At 41.5% G+C, this 18,782-nt stretch overlaps 1 protein-coding gene across 3 annotated transcripts in view; it reads left to right on the top strand.

Annotated features, from left to right (window-relative positions):
* Positions 1-18,782, top strand: part of CEP85L (centrosomal protein 85L) — a 119,486-nt gene that overhangs the window by 84,555 nt on the left and 16,149 nt on the right. For 2 of the 3 annotated variants that reach the window (XM_077289535.1, XM_077289533.1), the window contains exons 5-8: positions 4,484-4,616; positions 6,668-6,856; positions 10,242-10,394; positions 13,966-14,120. In XM_077289535.1, coding sequence (XP_077145650.1) covers positions 4,484-4,616; positions 6,668-6,856; positions 10,242-10,394; positions 13,966-14,120 — 630 coding nt within the window. The remainder of the gene's footprint in view (positions 1-4,483; positions 4,617-6,667; positions 6,857-10,241; positions 10,395-13,965; positions 14,121-18,782) is intronic. The other variant, XM_077289534.1, reaches the window with a different exon arrangement.

The following is an 18,782-nucleotide window of genomic DNA, read 5'->3' as shown; positions in this document are numbered from 1 at the left end:
TCTGAGGCTCATGTAAATCTAATCTGGTTCACTGTTGGTCTCTGTAGACCAGGCCTCTGGTGATGACATGGGTGTCATGCTGTAGAGCCAACATATAACAAGACGCCATTTCAGATGGCCAGGATACAGAGACTTGCGGGGGCTCATGCTATCGTTACCACAAGAGCACCAAGTCAGTTAAATGGTCCCTTACATTTCAGGAAACTTTGCATAAATAGTGCAAGCAAATATAAGAAACTTTGAGAAAAGAGATTTTGCTGATAAGGTATTTTTCAATCTATGAGCCACTTATTCACTTCACTGAAATTTTGTCTTGAGCTGTTTTGCCAGCACATTGAGGTTTTGGGTTGCACAACTCCTATTATACTCTATGGAAAGGGTATGATGCACAAGCTTTGTTAAACTTTCAGCACAGTGAGAAATGGGGAAGTGGTGCTGCAGCTTGTTTAAGCTCACTCCAGTGATTGATTCACAGCCACACCGCTCAGTACTGTTTTATAATCTCCTGCATTCTGTCTTATATGCTAGAGAGAAAGAAAAGCGAGAATCCATCACTCACTGTCTGCTGTGTATGGGAGACATCATAGCAGATAGTTTCTTGCCACCAGTTTAGAGTAAACTAAAAGTTAGAGGGCCTGCAGAAGAGAAACTGGTGAAAAATGCAGGTTACGAGTTATACTGTATAATGGTGCTCGCTCAGTGCTATAGTGTATTATCAGCGCATGCGTGTTATTCATAATAGGACCTTTAGTGATCGTAAGAATAGAGCAAGTGACGTTTTACCCATGCGCATTTGACCCCTGACGGAATTCAACCAGTGTATTAGAAAACACTGGGTGCTTCTTAATAAATCCTACCCTACTATCCCTGAATTCTCAGCCCCGTCATTATGCAACAAAAGACCAGACAATCTAAAAAAAATCACCTGGTTTGAGCAGATATGGGCCCCAAAAACAATGAGATTGATCCAGATCTGTCTAGGTTGCATTCAATGTTTGCTGTTTCATAGATTTTGGATGTACTTAATTTGTCATTAATTTTGTATATTATAATTGAACTGATGACTTTTTGTTTTCTTTTTTTTTATGTATACACTTTGATGTACCTTGAACAAGGCTTGATAAAGCCGAAACGTCTGTCTTTTCTGTTTTTCATGTGTCGGTCAAAATAAAAATGATAAGAATTTATTTCTTCTTAATCACTATTCTCTACCTACTTATGATAGCATCATTCTTTAGAGCACCAACTTCTATTTGGCTGTGATGGAGCTAATCTTTCTTAGATGCCACATTTTCCCAGAGCCTCCTGAGGAACCATATGACTGGGGGAAACGCTTAGAGGCTTTGTGTAGCAAGGGATCCAGATGAGTAGACATTGAGTGTCGGATGCTTGCTGTTCTTTGTTTCACTAATGTTGATATCTTGAGCAAGGCCTGCCTTTAGCCCAATTTTTATTACATACTTTAAGCTATATTGTATTGTTATATGTTTAGTCCCTGGTGTTATCCTAAGATATTTATAGGGTGTATTAGGGTGAGACAGAGTAAGCCATCGATGAGCGGGAGCGCCTATAACGTACGATGTAGGATGCCAACCTCTGTGGCTAGGTAGGGCCACCTTTTTCAGGGCTATTCAAGGAAAGGCATAGGTTTATCATTTTATGGCATAGTGAACATCCAACCTTTTCTGTGGTTATTTAGGTGTATGTATATATCTCGACCATCATATTTTCGTTTGGCTTTTGTGGGAGAGATTTGAACGTTTTAGGATAAAGGTTGATGCGAATACTTTTCTGCCCAATGATGACAGAAGTATTCTAGGAGTGATACCTTTATTGGCTAACCAGAAAATAGGATAAAGGTTAAACATTTAAAAATGCCGCATAAAAATTATATTGCGTAATGGCCAGAAACTGAGTTATTCCTCATGTACACGCTCAGCGCAGAATATTCTGAAAAGTTACCTGTAACAACAAGTAAACTTGCATGCAGATTTCTTGTTTCATTTTCTCCTATTCTCAATGGTGACTCTGCAAGCAAGTTTGCATCAAAAATGGTGCTGTTTTCTGAATTTCCTGCAACTTTCTCTGTTAATTTCTGCATCAGATCCATTACATTTGAACGCTTTCCATAGGCTACACGTCATACCGGAGTTTTTGTTTTATGACACTACTATTAGTAGCTAAAGGAATGAAGTGTTATAGGCCTGCATTATTATTGTTGCTACATATAGTTTACTGGCAATTTGCCATCGCCTTGTCTGTAAATAAGGATGTAGAAGAGTAATGGTTTCTAACCATGTGACGATAGTGCACATATCGCCTAGGATAGCCTCTCGTGGATGGGATCTTCCCCCGCATATGGTGATGGCACAAGAAGAGAAGGTTGCATGAGGTCAGCTGTAGATAGGACGCTCATGTGCACGTAATGGGACGACAAAATGCAAGAACGAATGGTGCCCCATGTGCTGAGCCGCTCTCCCCTGTACACACTGCATCAGATGGAGAACGCCATTTTATTCTTTCTGTGCAAATCTGGAAGAAAAGGCCTCCATGTATCAACATTGAAATTGAAAGCAATACTGGGGTACAGTAGTGGTCCTAAGTACTATAATGACATTCCAAAGATGGACAGAACAAGATGGCGCTATAATATGCATGAGGCCTTATACACCAGGTATATTCCTGGCAATGTAGGAAATCTGTGTTGGCACCAGGTAAGCATGCAGTCTAGTTACCTAAACGAAGAAAACCCATACAAGAGGAAGCGAAAATGTCAGCGCTGATCATGTGGGAACTATGTAGTGTGTGCTCATGTTTTCTTTATCAGACACCAGTGTCATTCCCGGTGGTTAAGATATGGATTAGCAGATCACAGCAGCTGTGTGGTAGAATAAATGTGGAGCTATTTTTGTATGTGCCCACATTACTAAAGAAATACATGTGTTACAAAGCATTCCATTGTTGGCGGCCTCAGGTCAGTGGGATTAGGGCATCTGGCGGCATGCATCACATAGGTCTGCCTTTACTGTTCACTGCTTGATAATTAGGGCTCTGCATAGCGATGGTAAAAAGTATCCCGATATATATATAGATATACATGTACCTTAATGTGTGTGGACATCACTGGATTACAGTAATCATTTTAACTTGTTAGTCTTGTTCAGAATTTGAACCATTATGTTTATTCCTAGTATTACTGTAAAGTTAATAAAGTCACACGTCTACAATGCACCGTATGTTAGACATAATAAATTAGTGGTGGTGTTGCATGTCCATTACCAGTGTCCTACCACTAGGTGGCAGCATCTACTTGTGTAGAATGGGATGGCTTGGCCTGGTTTGGAAATCCAGCTGTAAGTGCTGGATGTGCGTAGTTTTAGTCTTTCCAAAGGTGGAGGTTGAAATACATTTTTCAAAATAGAAAATCAATGGTAAAACGGTGCCTGAGTGTTAAACATTGTTTTGTAAAATGCCATTTTAGCTCAGAGAATTGTGTACCCAGAGTATGATCAAACTGTGTGTGTGTGTGTGTGTAAATAAAAAAACATATATATTATCTCTCTCGTATGTATTGTGTGATATATATATATATATATATATATATATATATATATATATATATATATAATATTTATGTGTGTGCATGCATATATCTGTCTGTGTGTATGAGTTCGTATGAACACACACACACTACTATGCAAAAGGCTTTAGGCAGATGTGAAAAAATGTAGCAAAGTAAGAATGTTTTCAGAGTGCTTGAACAAAAAAGCTATCTGTATCTGGTGTGGCCAGTTTTTGAAGGCACTCGGCAGGGAGGTTGTTCCAAGCATCTTGGAGAACTACCCATGAATATTCTGTGGCTGTAGGCTTGTACAAGACTTCTGTCTCCATGTAATCCAGGAGAGACTTGATGCTTAGCTCAGGGCTTTGTGGGGGCCTTATTATCACTTCCAGAAAATTTGCTGATATATATAACTATCTTGTCTTGTTGATGTACTCAGTCTTGCCATGTTGTATGACCTGAGAATGTCTTCCACAACCTCACCTTTGCGTAATGATTTGGCAGTTCCTCACCCAGGTTGAAGCCTCCAATACAGCTGGTTTTCGTTTAATGAATGCTTTCAACCTACATATAAAAATGGTTACTCATGCACCTGACTAAAATCTCTGACTGTGCAAGTGTACCTAGAATTGATGCTGTTTGGTAGGCTAAGGGTGGGTACACAAAATATTCATTTAATTTAGATTTCTTTAGTTCATTCACTTTGCGTTTTGTTAATTGATAAAAATAAACTATTAACACTTCTATGTTTGAAAGCATTCTCTCACTGTGCAGCATTCTTCCATACCTGCCTACAACTTTTGCACAATACAGTATATGTACGGTAATGTGTTGCAGACTCTCACCCTGTGGAGATCAGTTTTTGATAAATTATGGTAGAATGTTTAAAAAGTGCTAATATAATGTCCTGTGTTTTTGTAGGCAAAGACAACAGATCTGCCACTTACAGCAAGCCATCAGGGGCGGTGAGTTGCGCACCCATCCAGCATCCACAAGTCCTGTTATGAAAAGTCCTGTTATGAATGGAGAAGACAACTATGCTCATGGAATCAAGGTAGCCTTTTCTAATATTAAAATCTGATGATAAAAATCTGGAAATGCAAATGTTCAGTGTGAATGAGGCTATACCAAATTGCCCCCACCACCTGAATGTCACATTCACAAGAATTGGTGGTCCTCACAATGGGACCCTGGGTTAGCAGTCTCTGCATCCCTGTGACTATGTGGAAACCATATGATGATTTTTCTTCCCGAAACACAAGGTGTAGGATCGACAGACACAACAATCCACATGGCAGTGTTGCTAATTTGTGGATCAGAGCAATGATATCACCAGTGACCACCGAGTTCTTCCATGCTAATGTCAAGGACCGGGAATGGAGAAGCAGCACTAATGTGGGGAACAAACACCTCATATTTCATATAAATATGTAAGAAATTAATTGCTTGCTGTATTACTGAGATTTTTAGATGTTGGAGGTAAATCTAGAGACGCCATACAAATCTCACCTCATTTTACATTTTATTCAGGTTATTGCAGGCCTTTTTCACGGCCTGCCGCAATAACAGACCGCAAAAAACTTTCAGATCGCTGTTTTTTGGGTTCCCAATACTATAGCAAAAGCATTGGGAAAAAAACACGGCAGTCTGCAAAACTGGAAGTCACGTTGCACCGCAGAAACAACTTTTTGTTGTTTTTACGGCCCCATTGATTTACAATGGGGGCCTTGTCCGTAAGCCGAGAAAAAGAACGAGCAGGCTCGATCTTTTTTCACGGCCGTAAATACGGCCCTTGCAGCCATACGGCACACGCTGCACTGTGAATTATTGCGGCCTGTTTTTGCGACCCCCATAGAAATCTATTGGGGCTGCAAAAACGGGCCGCAAAATCACGGCAAGTGTAAAAGTAGCCTTAGGCAACTCTTTTAACCCCCACCTGACATATGACATACTGGTACATCATACATTGGGTCCCCGTCTTTGATGCAAGCTCAGAAACTTGAGTGCTTTATTTTTGGCAGAGAATGGTTGTAGTATACAGCCAGGATCTACCTTGAACTGCATCGGGTGGAGTCTCTAACAGCAGCATTTAAAGAGCGTGGACTGCGAATTAAAGTGTTCCACACATGTGCTGGCCCCCGTGTGGCGCGATCACGAGGTGCCAATGGGTTTCCATAACAACAAGGGAGTCTCCTGAACACCTTCCTGCCAGTCATACTTCTATAAAAACCAGCCCGTGGCTAGGCTCCATAGGAAACCATAGCTTTATTATATACTGCGATCCATCGGTATCGCAGTATTTAGTGTAAGTGATTTGGCAGTCACAGGTTTAAGTCCCCCAAGGGGACTAACAATTAGAGTAAAAAGAAATGTTTTAAAAATACAAAAATAAAAGTTTGAATCGCCCCTCTTTATTAAAATTAAAGGAATTATAAAAGTAAAAAGAAAATAAACATTTGGTATTGCAGCTTCTGGAAAAGTCCGATCTGTCAAATTATAAACGGAGTTGATCTGAAAGGTAAAGGCTGTAACAAGAAAAAAAAGCGAAATGCCAGAGTTGCATTGTATTGTTTGCTTAGTTGCAACTCAGCTAAAAAAAACAAAAATCAATTAAGTGATTTTTCTACTCAAAAATTATATCTATAAAGATGCTCGCCACTCAAATAAACAAGCCCTCACATAGCTCCACTGACCAAAACATGAAAACGCAATATCACTGCACTTGGAATATTTTACGCCATTTTCCATCACATTACATGCGAAAATGAATTGTCAGTTAAAACTACAACTCGTTCCATGAAAAACAAGACCTAACTACTAGATGAACAGAAAAGTAAAAGGTGTGACTCTTGGAAGAATGGGGAGATAAAAACAAAAGCTCCAAAAACGGAAAATAGCCATGTCGAGAAGGTGTCAAATAAACTTTTACATGATTGATTGTTATGGGCAAAAAAAGACAGTTTTTGTTTGGATAATTTTGATAAATTGGTAAGTTGTACACTGTTATTGTATTTTGTGACTTTTCCAACTGTTAGTCTCATTGGAAATCTAAATCTGGAGATGCAGCCATTTACTTACGGTAGTTGTCATTCATTCCTTCTCAAGGGTTCCCCATGTGAGAGCTGTAAACCTCTACAGACCTTCACTTCGGACAGATTGAATCCCCTCCTTCGAGATAGAGGTGAATTCGAAGGGAAACTTTCTCCTGGTGAATTGGGAGTAACACCACTCAATGAGGCCCTGAAACCGAGCACTCTCAGACCCAGCGATGACCTGAAGAAGATGGAGGAGAAGGTACAATACTCTGCTAGTAACTGAGGCAAAAACCATTCATCTGAAAACAAATGAATGGCCGACAGGAGGTGGCACGCAGTTATGGATGGAGATAATGAGTTAACATAGGACAAGATTATCACATTCTCCTGCGTAGTTGTGGCATTAGTCTTTCCTTTTAAATTAAAGCAATTAACAGAAAATGATCTATTGTTTAAATCACATTTTTGCGTTAATTGTATTGTCTTTTTTTCAATCTTTGCATGTTTTTTATTGCCTAGCACAATCTGTTAAGAAGTTAAAAAAAAAGGAAATCTTACAATTTTCACACTGGAACTCTTTTTTTTTTTTTTTCCCTAACTTCCTGTTGTCTTAGGAAACAACATGTGTACATAGCCACAATAGGGCAAAAGTCAAAGTGAAGGACGGCGGAGCAGGGTCAGGTGTGACATAGCTTATTGTGATTGATGGATCCAGTGTAATCAGCTGTGCATAGAGTTGTGACCTGTGATTGTAATCCTGCCTCTGATAATAAGGAGCATTGCTGTAAATTTTTTTGTAAATGACAGGAAGTATCTGCCTTTAAAAGCTCCAAAGGCCAGTGTGAAAATTGCAAGGTTACAAATTTAAAAAATTGTGATTCTGCAAAAGAAAAAAAATTTATATACCGTGTATACTCTGGTATAAGCAGACCCGAATTTAAGCTGAGGTACCTAATTTTACCAAAAAACCTGGGAAAACTTATTGATTAGAGTATAAGCCTAGGGTGGGAAATGCAGCAGCTACTGGTGAATGCTCCATACAAAATACCCCCGATAAAGTTCAAGATGGGCCCCATAAGATGCTCCATACAAAATACGCCCCATATAATGCTACATAAAGTTCATGATGGGTCCCATAAGATGCTCCATAAGGTTCATGATGGGCCCCATAAGATGCTCCATAAAGTTCATGATGGGCCTCATAATATGCTCCATAAAGTTCACGATGGGCCCCAGAATATGCTCCATACAAAATACGCCCCATATAATGCTCCATAAAGTTCATGATGGACCCCATAAGATGCTCCATAAGGTTCAAGATGGGCGCCATAAAATGCTCCATAAAGTTCATAATGGGCCCCATAAGGTGCCCATATAATGCACAGTTTATGCTGCAAAAAAAAAAAAAAAAGCGCACTTTATGCTGCACTTGACTGTTCAGGCAGAGGGCGCACACTAATCACGTCATTGTGCCCTCTGACCTGAACGTCACAGTAAGAGGACGTGGAAGACATGGCTGCAGTGGAACCGGGAGAGGTGAATATCGCTGGTGCTGGGGGCCTGAGCAAGCAGCGGCACAGGCACTTGGCCCCCATAGTGTGGTGGTGTCCCCGCCTGCTCAGGACCCCGGTGCTAATGCTGACTGCCGGCCCTGTCAGCCGTCATCCGAACACTGACACAGGCTGCAGGTGCGCGCAGATGACCAGGAGAGACTGGGGACCACTCGCACGGCAACGGAGAACAGGTAAGTGGGCCGTGACTTGTGTTTAAGCAGAAGGGGGTCTTTTCCTGCAAAAGAAAGTGCTGAAAAACTTGGCTTATACACGAGTATATACGGTACATATAAAAACCTGATTTAAGCAATAAGTAATTTTCTGATGACGGCTTCCCTTTAAATTCCTAAACCCAGATATCACTCCGTTCTGAAGTAGCAAATGAACTGATCTTGCATGTTCATGAAGACGTGTGCTCTTGATTTTCACCGTGTCTTGTAAAAATAAAATCAATAAACCTGTTACTGTGGGAGAAAAGCTCCGCAGGTATCTGACTGTTATCATACGATGAAATTGCCAGCTCTGAATTGAGATTCTGATTAAAAGAACGCTTGCAGTAGGCTTCTGAGTGTGCTGATGAATGCCACTGATTATCTATGGAGCGAGATTACCTTCATAGCCAATCAGGGCTTACGCCATGGCTGCAATCGCGGCTTTCCTGCCATTGTAGGATGGTGGTGAGAAGACGAGCTCTAGCGTTTTCCATTATGGTTGGGGCCGGGTTACGTCTCCTTATGCTTTCTATTTTCTCCTTATCATTCTGTGCATAAGGATTAGACATTAGTGCTTGATGAGCATTATGATGTACTGTGAGTATCTCGGAACCATCTGTTGTGATCAGCCGTGTTGATACATTTCTATGGTCTCGTACGTGTGAGACATTAGTCTCTTGGTTAATAATGTAGTTGCAGGATGTGCTGGAAATACAGAGGATGCTAGGGTTTTGCCTTTTTTTAAGTTGCCCTCTGCTTTTTCTGAAACCTCACGGCTTTTGCTGGGACTGTTAACGCATCTTCTCGTTTACCAAAAAAACACTGTATGTGAACATAGCCTAGTCATGGAAAAGTACTCGGTCGGAGAATAGATTGTTAAATTTTGAATGTCTGGAACCTAAGAAAATCTGGTTCACAATTGTTGTAAGACTGCACCTAGGAAACCGAAGAGAACAATTTGTGGACATCACAGTACTTTACCCTTCGTCTGATTTGCAAAAAGTTATTTTTGCCAGAAACTGATATCCTGGCACAGACCTTACAACAACAACAAAAAATCTGCCATAAGCGAATCCACCCTAATGTCTATCCCTAGCTGTGATATATGAGCCAGAAGGAGCAAAACCAGGAGCCTACTCTGAAACTTGCTCTCCCTCTTCCTTTTTCACCAGGGGGTTATTTTTTAGTACATTTGGGCAATCTAGCTTCTCTTTATAATGGCACATTTGCCATAATCTTTATGGTAATACATACGCTTTAAAGGGATTATGTCACCAGGAGCAATGTCTTTAAAATCGGCTTACTTTGACTCCTCTTTGGGCCATATGGGTAGTACGGTTACATCCATTAGCTCAGCTTTCTTGGGGAATCATAGAAAGACCCAATTTAATGTTAGCCTGCTCTGATTTTCAGTTTCCAGTGTCTATGCAATACTTAAAGGGTATTCCCATCTCCAAGATCATATCCAAATATGTAGTAGGTGTAATAATAATATTAGCAAACGCCTCCAATTAGAAAAGTAGTATAGTTCTTCTGATTTGCTGTCGCTTACCCCATGTGCAGGGCATTGCAGTAGCTTAGGTATCCCTGCACATGGGGTAAGCAACATAGTGAATCAGAAGAACTATACTACATTTCTAATTGGAGGTATTTGCTAATATTATTATTGCACCTACTGCATATTGGGATAGGATCTTGGAGAAATGGGAATATCCCTTTTAATGATAAAGAAAAATTGTACTACTATTAGTTTAATATAACATAATTTCTTTGCTCAATCACATGACTCAACATCTTTTTTCATTTTTGGCTTGAATCTAACTAGATTTAATAGAAATATGGCTGTTCATTTAATTGTCTCTCTTCATCTTACATTTAGATAAAAACTCGAGACAAATACATTAACAGCCTAAGGAAGAAATGTCAAAAGGAAAATGAGCTTAACCGGGAGAAGCAGAGGCGGATTGAGACTCTGGAGAATTACGTGGCTGACCTGCCTACGCTTGATGATGTGCAGAGGCAAAGTGAAAGGGTACGTAGCTATGCATTCCAATCTCCTGCGTGGTATGTGCTACCATCGCACCATGACTTGCTTTATGAAGAACGCCTGCTCTGTCAGAGGTGCGCCCTCCATTTTTCAAATGTAATTGACTAAAGTTCAGTAGTGCAGTTTGTGCTAAGCTTTTGTCAATGAGCAGAAATGCTCAGCTTGTGAAATCCTAGGAACGTTGCGTTTTGGGCCCCTGTCTAGAAACCTGTCTACTTTCAGCAGGCAATTTGTAAAGGGTGACTATTGTGGATACTGTGAGCACCCTCTTTATGTTCCTCAAGGCAGAATGGAGCTGTACACTTAGGGTACTGTCACACAGTACCATTTTAATCGCTACGACGGCACGATCCGTGACGTCGCAGCGATCGTATGATTATCGCTCCAGCGTCGTAGACTGCGGTCACACGTTGCAATCACGGCGCTGGAGCGATGCCGAAGTCCCCGGTAACCAGGGTAAACATCGGGTAACTAAGCGCAGGGCCGCGCTTAGTAACCCGATGTTTACCCTGGTTACCAGCGTAAACGTAAAAAAAACAAACAGTGCATACTTACATTCCGGTGTCTGTCCCCGGCGTTCTGCTTCTCTCCACTGTGTAAGCGCCATAGCCGGAAAGCACAGCGGTGACGTCAGACGTCACCGCTGTGCTCGCTTTCCGGCTGGCAGACGCTCACACAGTGGAGAGAAGTTGAGACGCCGGGGACAGACACCGGAATGTGAGTATGTACTGTTTGTTTTTTTTACGTTTACGCTGGTAACCAGGGTAAACATCGGGTTACTAAGCGCGGCCCTGCGCTTAGTTACCCGATGTTTACCCTGGTTACAAGCGAACACATCGCTGGATCGCTGTCACACACAACGATCCAGCGATGTCAGCGGGTGATCAAGCGACGAAAGAAAGTTCCATACGATCTGCTACGACGTACGATTCTCAGCAGGATCCCTGATCGCTGCTGCGTGTCAGACACTGCGATATCGTAACGATATCGCTAGAACGTCACGAATCGTACCGTCGTAGCGATCAAAATGGTACTGTGTGACAGTACCCTTAGAGGCCAAATAGTGGTGCTTGTGTAGTCCCTGTACAGGTCCTTCTCAAAAAATTAGCATATAGTGTTAAATTTCATTATTTACCATAATGTAATGATTACAATTAAACTTTCATATATTATAGATTCATTATCCACCAACTGAAATTTGTCAGGTCTTTTATTGTTTTAATACTGATGATTTTGGCATACAACTCCTGATAACCCAAAAAACCTGTCTCAAAAAATTAGCATATCAAGAAAAGGTCCTCTAAACGACCTATTACCCTAATCTTCTGAATCAACTAATTAACTCTAAACACATGCAAAAGATACCTGAGGCTTTTAAAAACTCCCTGCCTGGTTCATTACTCAAAACCCCCGTCATGGGTAAGACTAGCGACCTGACAGATGTCAAGAAGGCCATCATTGACACCCTCAAGCAAGAGGGTAAGACCCAGAAAGAAATTTCTCAACAAATAGGCTGTTCCCAGAGTGCTGTATCAAGGCACCTCAATGGTAAGTCTGTTGGAAGGCAAAAATGTGGCAGAAAACGCTGTACAACGAGAAGAGGTGACCGGACCCTGAGGAAGATTGTGGAGAAGGACCGATTCCAGACCTTGGGGAACCTGAGGAAGCAGTGGACTGAGTCTGGTGTGGAAACATCCAGAGCCACCGTGCACAGGCGTGTGCAGGAAATGGGCTACAAGTGCCGCATTCCCCAGGTAAAGCCACTTTTGAACCATAAACAGCGGCAGAAGCGCCTGACCTGGGCTACAGAGAAGCAGCACTGGACTGTTGCTAAGTGGTCCCAAGTACTTTTTTCTGATGAAAGCAAATTTTGCATGTCATTCGGAAATCAAGGTGCCAGAGTCTGGAGGAAGACTGGGGAGAAGGAAATGCCAAAATGCCTGAAGTCCAGTGTCAAGTACCCACAGTCAGTGATGGTGTGGGGTGCCATGTCAGCTGCTGGTGTTGGTCCACTGTGTTTCATCAAGGGCAGGGTCAATGCAGCTAGCTATCAGGAGATTTTGGAGCACTTCATGCTTCCATCGGCTGAAATGCTTTATGGAGATGAAGATTTCATTTTTCAGCACGACCTGGCACCTGCTCACAGTGCCAAAACCACTGGTAAATGGTTTACTGACCATGGTATTACTGTGCTCAATTGGCCTGCCAACTCTCCTGACCTGAACCCCATAGAGAATCTGTGGGATATTGTGAAGAGAAAGTTGAGAGACGCAAGACCCAACACTCTGGATGAGCTTAAGGCCGCTATTGAAGCATCCTGGGCCTCCATAAAATCTCAGCAGTGTCACAGGCTGATTGCCTCCATGCCACGCCGCATTGAAGCAGTCATTTCTGCCAAAGGATTCCCGACCAAGTATTGAGTGCATAACTGAACATTATTATTTGATGGTTTTTTTGTTTGTTATTAAAAAACACTTTTATTTGATTGGACGGGTGAAATATGCTAATTTTTTGAGACAGGTTTTTTGGGTTATCAGGAGTTGTATGCCAAAATCATCAGTATTAAAACAATAAAAGACCTGACAAATTTCAGTTGGTGGATAATGAATCTATAATATATGAAAGTTTAATTGTAATCATTACATTATGGTAAATAATGAAATTTAACACTATATGCTAATTTTTTGAGAAGGACCTGTATATGTGCTTATGGAACGAAGGAGAACTTTGGTGGGTCTATACATCAGGATCTGCACATGGACCATGAATTGTGGATGTGTGGAGCCGGCCGTAGGGTTTCTAATAGACCCTACCTGAATTGCTAAAAGGAGGATATAAGTTCATTTTCTCCCTATGGCCGCTGCTCCTGTACACATGATTGTACATCTATTTACCTGCAGGTTTACCCCAGACCTGCTGTTAAATGGCATTTCTGGACAAGAAGTGTTTCCTTTAAAGGGTTCTGTAGGTGTGACTGATTCAGTTGTGGAGGACCTCTCCTCATTGGATTTTGTTTAACATAAAGCGAGTACCTCCTCTAATTTTTGCTGTCCTACCGGTTTTCGAACATTTCTTCTTTTTTTTTTTTTCTGTGACCCTTTTTCAAAAAGCTATTCCCCCTCCTTCCCTGGTGATAACTGCGCTTAATTTCCCTTCATCCAACTGGGTGCATACCACAGAACTTCTGTGTGGGAATTTGTTCTTTCACCTCTTGATGCTGGCCAACAAAACATGGAAGTGGCTACAGAGAAGTTCTGTGGTATACATCCAATCGACTGGACAGAAAATAAGCGCCTTTATTACTGTGGGGGGCATAACTTTGGAACAGAGGGGCACAGATGGAAAATAAAAACTGTTACGGAATCAATGGAGCAGCGCCAAATGGAGGATATGCTCAGTTTAAATTAATTAAAAATAAAAAAAAATAAAATAAAAAAAAGCGATTGATGCAGTGGTTAGAAGTGATTTCCGACATTGGCAGTTTGAGTGCTTTGCCTCTGTATAACTGGAATGACATAATGAACCCGACTTAATGGCTTGTCTAATGTGCCTAAAGCTACAGGTATTAGAAGAAGAAAACAAACAGTTGAAAGACACCATTAATTGTCTAGAAAAACTCGCCAATGAGTCCAGAACACAGATTAGAGAGAAAGAAGCACAGACAGAGTGTCAGAAGCAGAGGGAAAAAGAGCTGGTTTTCACAGTTCAAAGGTGAGACCTATCATTATTATATATGAATATATTTTTATTATATGTGAGTGAATGCATGTTTCCTTTTCTGGGGTAATCATTCTTCCTCTACCAACAACTTTTCCATACTGTGGTGTGGACAATGCCTTAGGCTAGTTTCACACTGCAGGGCTGCGGATGAAAACCTTATTCCTCCGTTAAGCCCCGTCCACTGCCGCACCTCTTCCTTCAGCTCCGCCTACTTCTGCATGTGTCTTGCGTACCCTATCTTTAACATTAGGTACGCAGGCCATGTGGATGTATGCGGATGCCTCCGCATGCGTCGTTTTGACCTTGCGCTGACCGCATGTTGTGTTCGACGCAGTTCAGCGCACCCGTCAAAACGACGCATGCGGAGGCATCCGCATACATCCGCATGGCCTGCGTACCTAATGTTAAAGATGGGGTACGCAGGATGCATGCAGACGTAGGCGGAGCTGAAGGAAGAGGCGTGGCAGTGGGTGGGGCTTAACAGAGGAAGAAGGCTGCCATCCGCAGCCCTGCTGAACGCAAGTCTGAAACCAGCCTTAATGTATATGTGTAATAGTCAGACACTACAATGACTACCTCACATGTCTGCCTGCAAAATGTTGATGGATTTGAGGCTTTTTGTTAGCCAACAAGCTCATCTTATTAATATAACATGGCTTTTATACATAAATTGAGTTAATAAAAATATGATATGCCCAGCTCTAGTTACATTATTATATATGCAAAGTTCTCAGCAATCTCATGTTGTATACCGCTAAGACCAGAGCTTGGTATGACCGCAGCAGCCAAGGTAAGCCGAGAACCGGCAAGGAGGATAGTTTTACCGTACTGGAACGGCAAGGATTAAATCCAGGAGCATACATTTTAGGCTTATTTTATGTGTATGTGGCTGTGGGCAGCTTTTAAATAACTTAAGGCCTTTTTACATGGACCTTATTAGATTCATTCTGCCTGAATCCCAGGAAGCCTGACTTAGACGCTGGCGGCGTGCAACGATTACCAGGGTTTATTCAGTTGACGTAGAGCTTACACCATTAGTATGTGTATTGGGATATGTTGAAGATCTGTCTATTGATGAGTACGGAAAAATTGCTGCGGCACGTATGTTATATATGGCAAGAAAATTGATAGCCCAAAAATGGATATCTGATCAGGAGCCTATGATATTAGAATTTATTGATAGTTAACTGGCTTGTAAATTTGGAAAAGGACATATACCTAAAAAGAGATGCTATCTCTAAATTTGACAAGATATGGGGGTCTATGGATTGATGGCTCTGGTTCGATATCTAGGGAGTTAAGGAGATTTCGAGTCAGCTTGCTTTGAGCTATGTTTCTATGATGCCTCAAATTAAATTAAACTTATTTGAAAATTAATAAAAATTTTAATGGTGTTTTCACAAGCTAGATGTAATTGGTCTGACTACTGTTACTACGTTCAAATATTTGTTCATACAATTATACTGGTTTTGCAGAGCCAAGATGTATAAATAACGCATGAATAATGTTTCTTAAGGTTGGGGAGTGGAGAGCTGTGTTTCTCCAGTGTTTGGTTGGTTGGTGTGGTTTTTCTCTTTGTGTTATTCTTTGTAAAATTCAATAACAAAAAATTTGATTTAAAAAAACAAAACAAACAAAAAAAAAAACACTGGCGGTGCGATTGCAGCCAGGTATGTCTTACTTTGAAACGCTATGGATAGTCTGATGCAGTCCTCAAATGTATTTTCCTGCCCTACTTCAGTTGATTAACAAGTCTCTCTGTGCACGTGGGAAACACCTGACAACCAAATGTAGCAGATCGGGGAGAAGCCGGACGGGGACCACATCAGACTAGTCAGGTGTCTACTTGTAGTACTCTGCAAGCTTTTCACACTGAAACGCCACAGTAAAACATACTTGGCTGCCATTGTTCTGCCAGGCTCTGATCCTTGCTGCCTGTGGCTCGAGCAGCATTAATCTCTAATGACAAGTTCCCTTTAAGTTGCATAACATGGAAATAGGGCTAGAGGGGATATTTAAATTATTAAAGCTCTTCATAAGATGAGACTGAAATATATTTTAACCCCCTTTCTTTCATTCGCTTGCTTCTCTTAACCCCTTAATGTCTCTGTCAATCTCTGACAGCAGCATTTAAAGGGGATTACCGGGATTTAAAAAAAAAAAAAAAAGGCATGCAGTTGCTAACGGAGGCAACTTGCCTGTCTGTTGTACCCGGTGCCAGTCATTGACTGCTTCTGCCAGAGATTCTGGAGCAGTCAATGACTTCCCCCAATTAGGCAGCGGAGACCCAGCTGGTAATCAGCATGACACCAGTAGTCCCGCCCTGTCAGCAGGAAGAGAAACTGCTGCTCTATTGACAGCGAGTAGCTGAATCTCTGGCAAGAGCGGTCCATGCCTCTGTTAGCAACTACATACATATTTGATCACAGGTTATTGATGGGGTGCCAGGCCTGCTATGACCATAAGTTTCTGTGTATATTGCAGTATATTGAACAAGCGATGCAATAATTGCAGGTTCAAATAAAAAAAAAAAAAGTTAAATCCCCCTCTTTTTTTCCCCCATTAAAATGGATATTAATAAAAATAAATGCACTGCTCAAAAAATAAAGGGAACACTTAAATCCCACATCCTAGATATCACTGAATGAAATATTTCAGTTGCAAATCTTTATTCATTACATAGTGGAATGTGTCGAACAATAAAACCTAAAAATGATCAATGTAAATCAAAATGAATATCCCATGGAGGTCTGGAGATGGAATGATGCTCAAAATCAAAGTGGAAAATCAAATTACAGGTTGATCCAACTTCAGTGGAAATGTCTCAAGACAAGGAAATGATGTTCAGTTGTATTTGTGTTGCCTCCATGTGCCTGTATGACCTCCCTACAATGCCTGGGCATGCTCTTGAAGAGGTGGTGGATGTTATCCTGAGGGATCTCCTCCCAGACCTGGACTAAAGCATCCGCCAACTCCTGGACAGTCTGTGGTGCAACGTTGATGAATGGTGCGAGCCACATGAGGTCTGGCATTGCCCTGCATTAGGAGGAATCCAGGGCCAACTGCACCAGCATATGGTCTCACAAGGGGTCTGAGGATCTCATCTCGGTACCTAATGGCAGTCAGGCTACCTCTGGCGAGCACATGGAGGGCTGTGAGACCCTCCAAAGAAATGCCACCCCACACCATTACTGACCCGCTGCCAAACCGGTCATTCTGAAGGATGTTGCAGGCTGCAGAGCGCTCTCCACGGCGTCTCCAGACTGTGTCACATCTGTGCTCAGTGTGAACCTGCTTTCATCTGTGAAGAGCACAGGGCGTCAGTGGCAAATTTGCCAATCGTGGTGTTCTGTGGCAAATGCCAAGCGTCCTGCATGGTGTTGGGCTGTGAGTACAGCCCCCATCTGTGGACGTCGGGCACTCAGACCATCCTCATAGAGTCGGTTTCTAACCGTTTGTGCAGACACATGCACATTTGTGGCCTGGCCTGCTGGAGGTCATTTTGCAGGGCTCTGGCAGTGCTCCTCCTGTTCCTCCTTGTACAAAGGCTGAGGTAGCGGTTCTGCTGCTGGGTTGTTGCCCTCCTACGGCCCCCTGCACATCTGGTGTACTGGCCAGTCTCCTGGTAACGCCTCCAGCCTCTGGACACTACGCTGACAAAAACACAGCAAACCTTGCCACAGCTCGCATTGATGTGCTATCCTGGATGAGCTGCACTACCTGAGCCACTTGTGTGGGTTGTAGAGTCGGTCTCATGCTACCATGAGTGTGAAAGCACAACCAACATTCAAAAGTGACCAAAATATCAGCTAGAAAGCATTGGTACTGAGATGTGGACTGTGGTCCCCACCTGCAGAACCACTCCTTTATTGAGTGTGTCTTGATAATTGCCAATAATTTCCATCTGTTGTCTATTCCATTTGCACAACAGCATGTGAAATTGATTCAGTGTTGCTTCCTAAGTGGACAGTTTGATTTCACAGAAGTTTGATTTACTTGGAGTTATATTCTGTTGTTTAAGTGTTCCCTTTATTTTTTTGAGCAGTGTATATTCGGTATCACTGCATCCATAAAAGTACGATCTATCAAATTATAAAATTATTCTGTCAGTATGGTAAACTCTGAAAATCAATGAAAAATTTTAAACACCAGAATTGCATTTTTCCATTACGTCTCTGCAAAAGAATACAATAAAGTTATCAAAACATTACTTTTATGCCAAAGTGTTAGAAATATAAACCTCAGCTTTCACTGCAAAAATATCAAGCAATTCTGACGCTGTTCTTTGGGGTTTCGTTTTTACGACATTCATTGCATGATATAAATGAGGCAGCAACATAATTCTGTAGGTCGATATGATTCCGGAAATATCAAGCTTGTCCTTTTTTTTTTTTTTTTTTTTTTTTTTGTAATTAATATACAAATTTCTGAATTTGCTTCACTGTTAATAATAAAGCAAAAAAAAAAATTGGTAAGTTTGGTATTGCTATAATCATACTGACCTGAAAAAGTCGTGTTACCTTCTCATTTACGGTATATCACGCATTGAATGTTATAAAAACAAAATACTGTCAATTGCGTTTGTTTCACCACACTTTGAATTATTTTTCCCATTGTATTGTAAAATTACAACTCGTCCCGCAGAATAAGAAG

This window comes from Ranitomeya variabilis, chromosome 2 (assembly GCF_051348905.1).
Source record: "Ranitomeya variabilis isolate aRanVar5 chromosome 2, aRanVar5.hap1, whole genome shotgun sequence".
Lineage (NCBI taxonomy): Eukaryota > Metazoa > Chordata > Amphibia > Anura > Dendrobatidae > Ranitomeya > Ranitomeya variabilis.
This window is presented reverse-complemented; position numbering and strand designations above follow the sequence as displayed.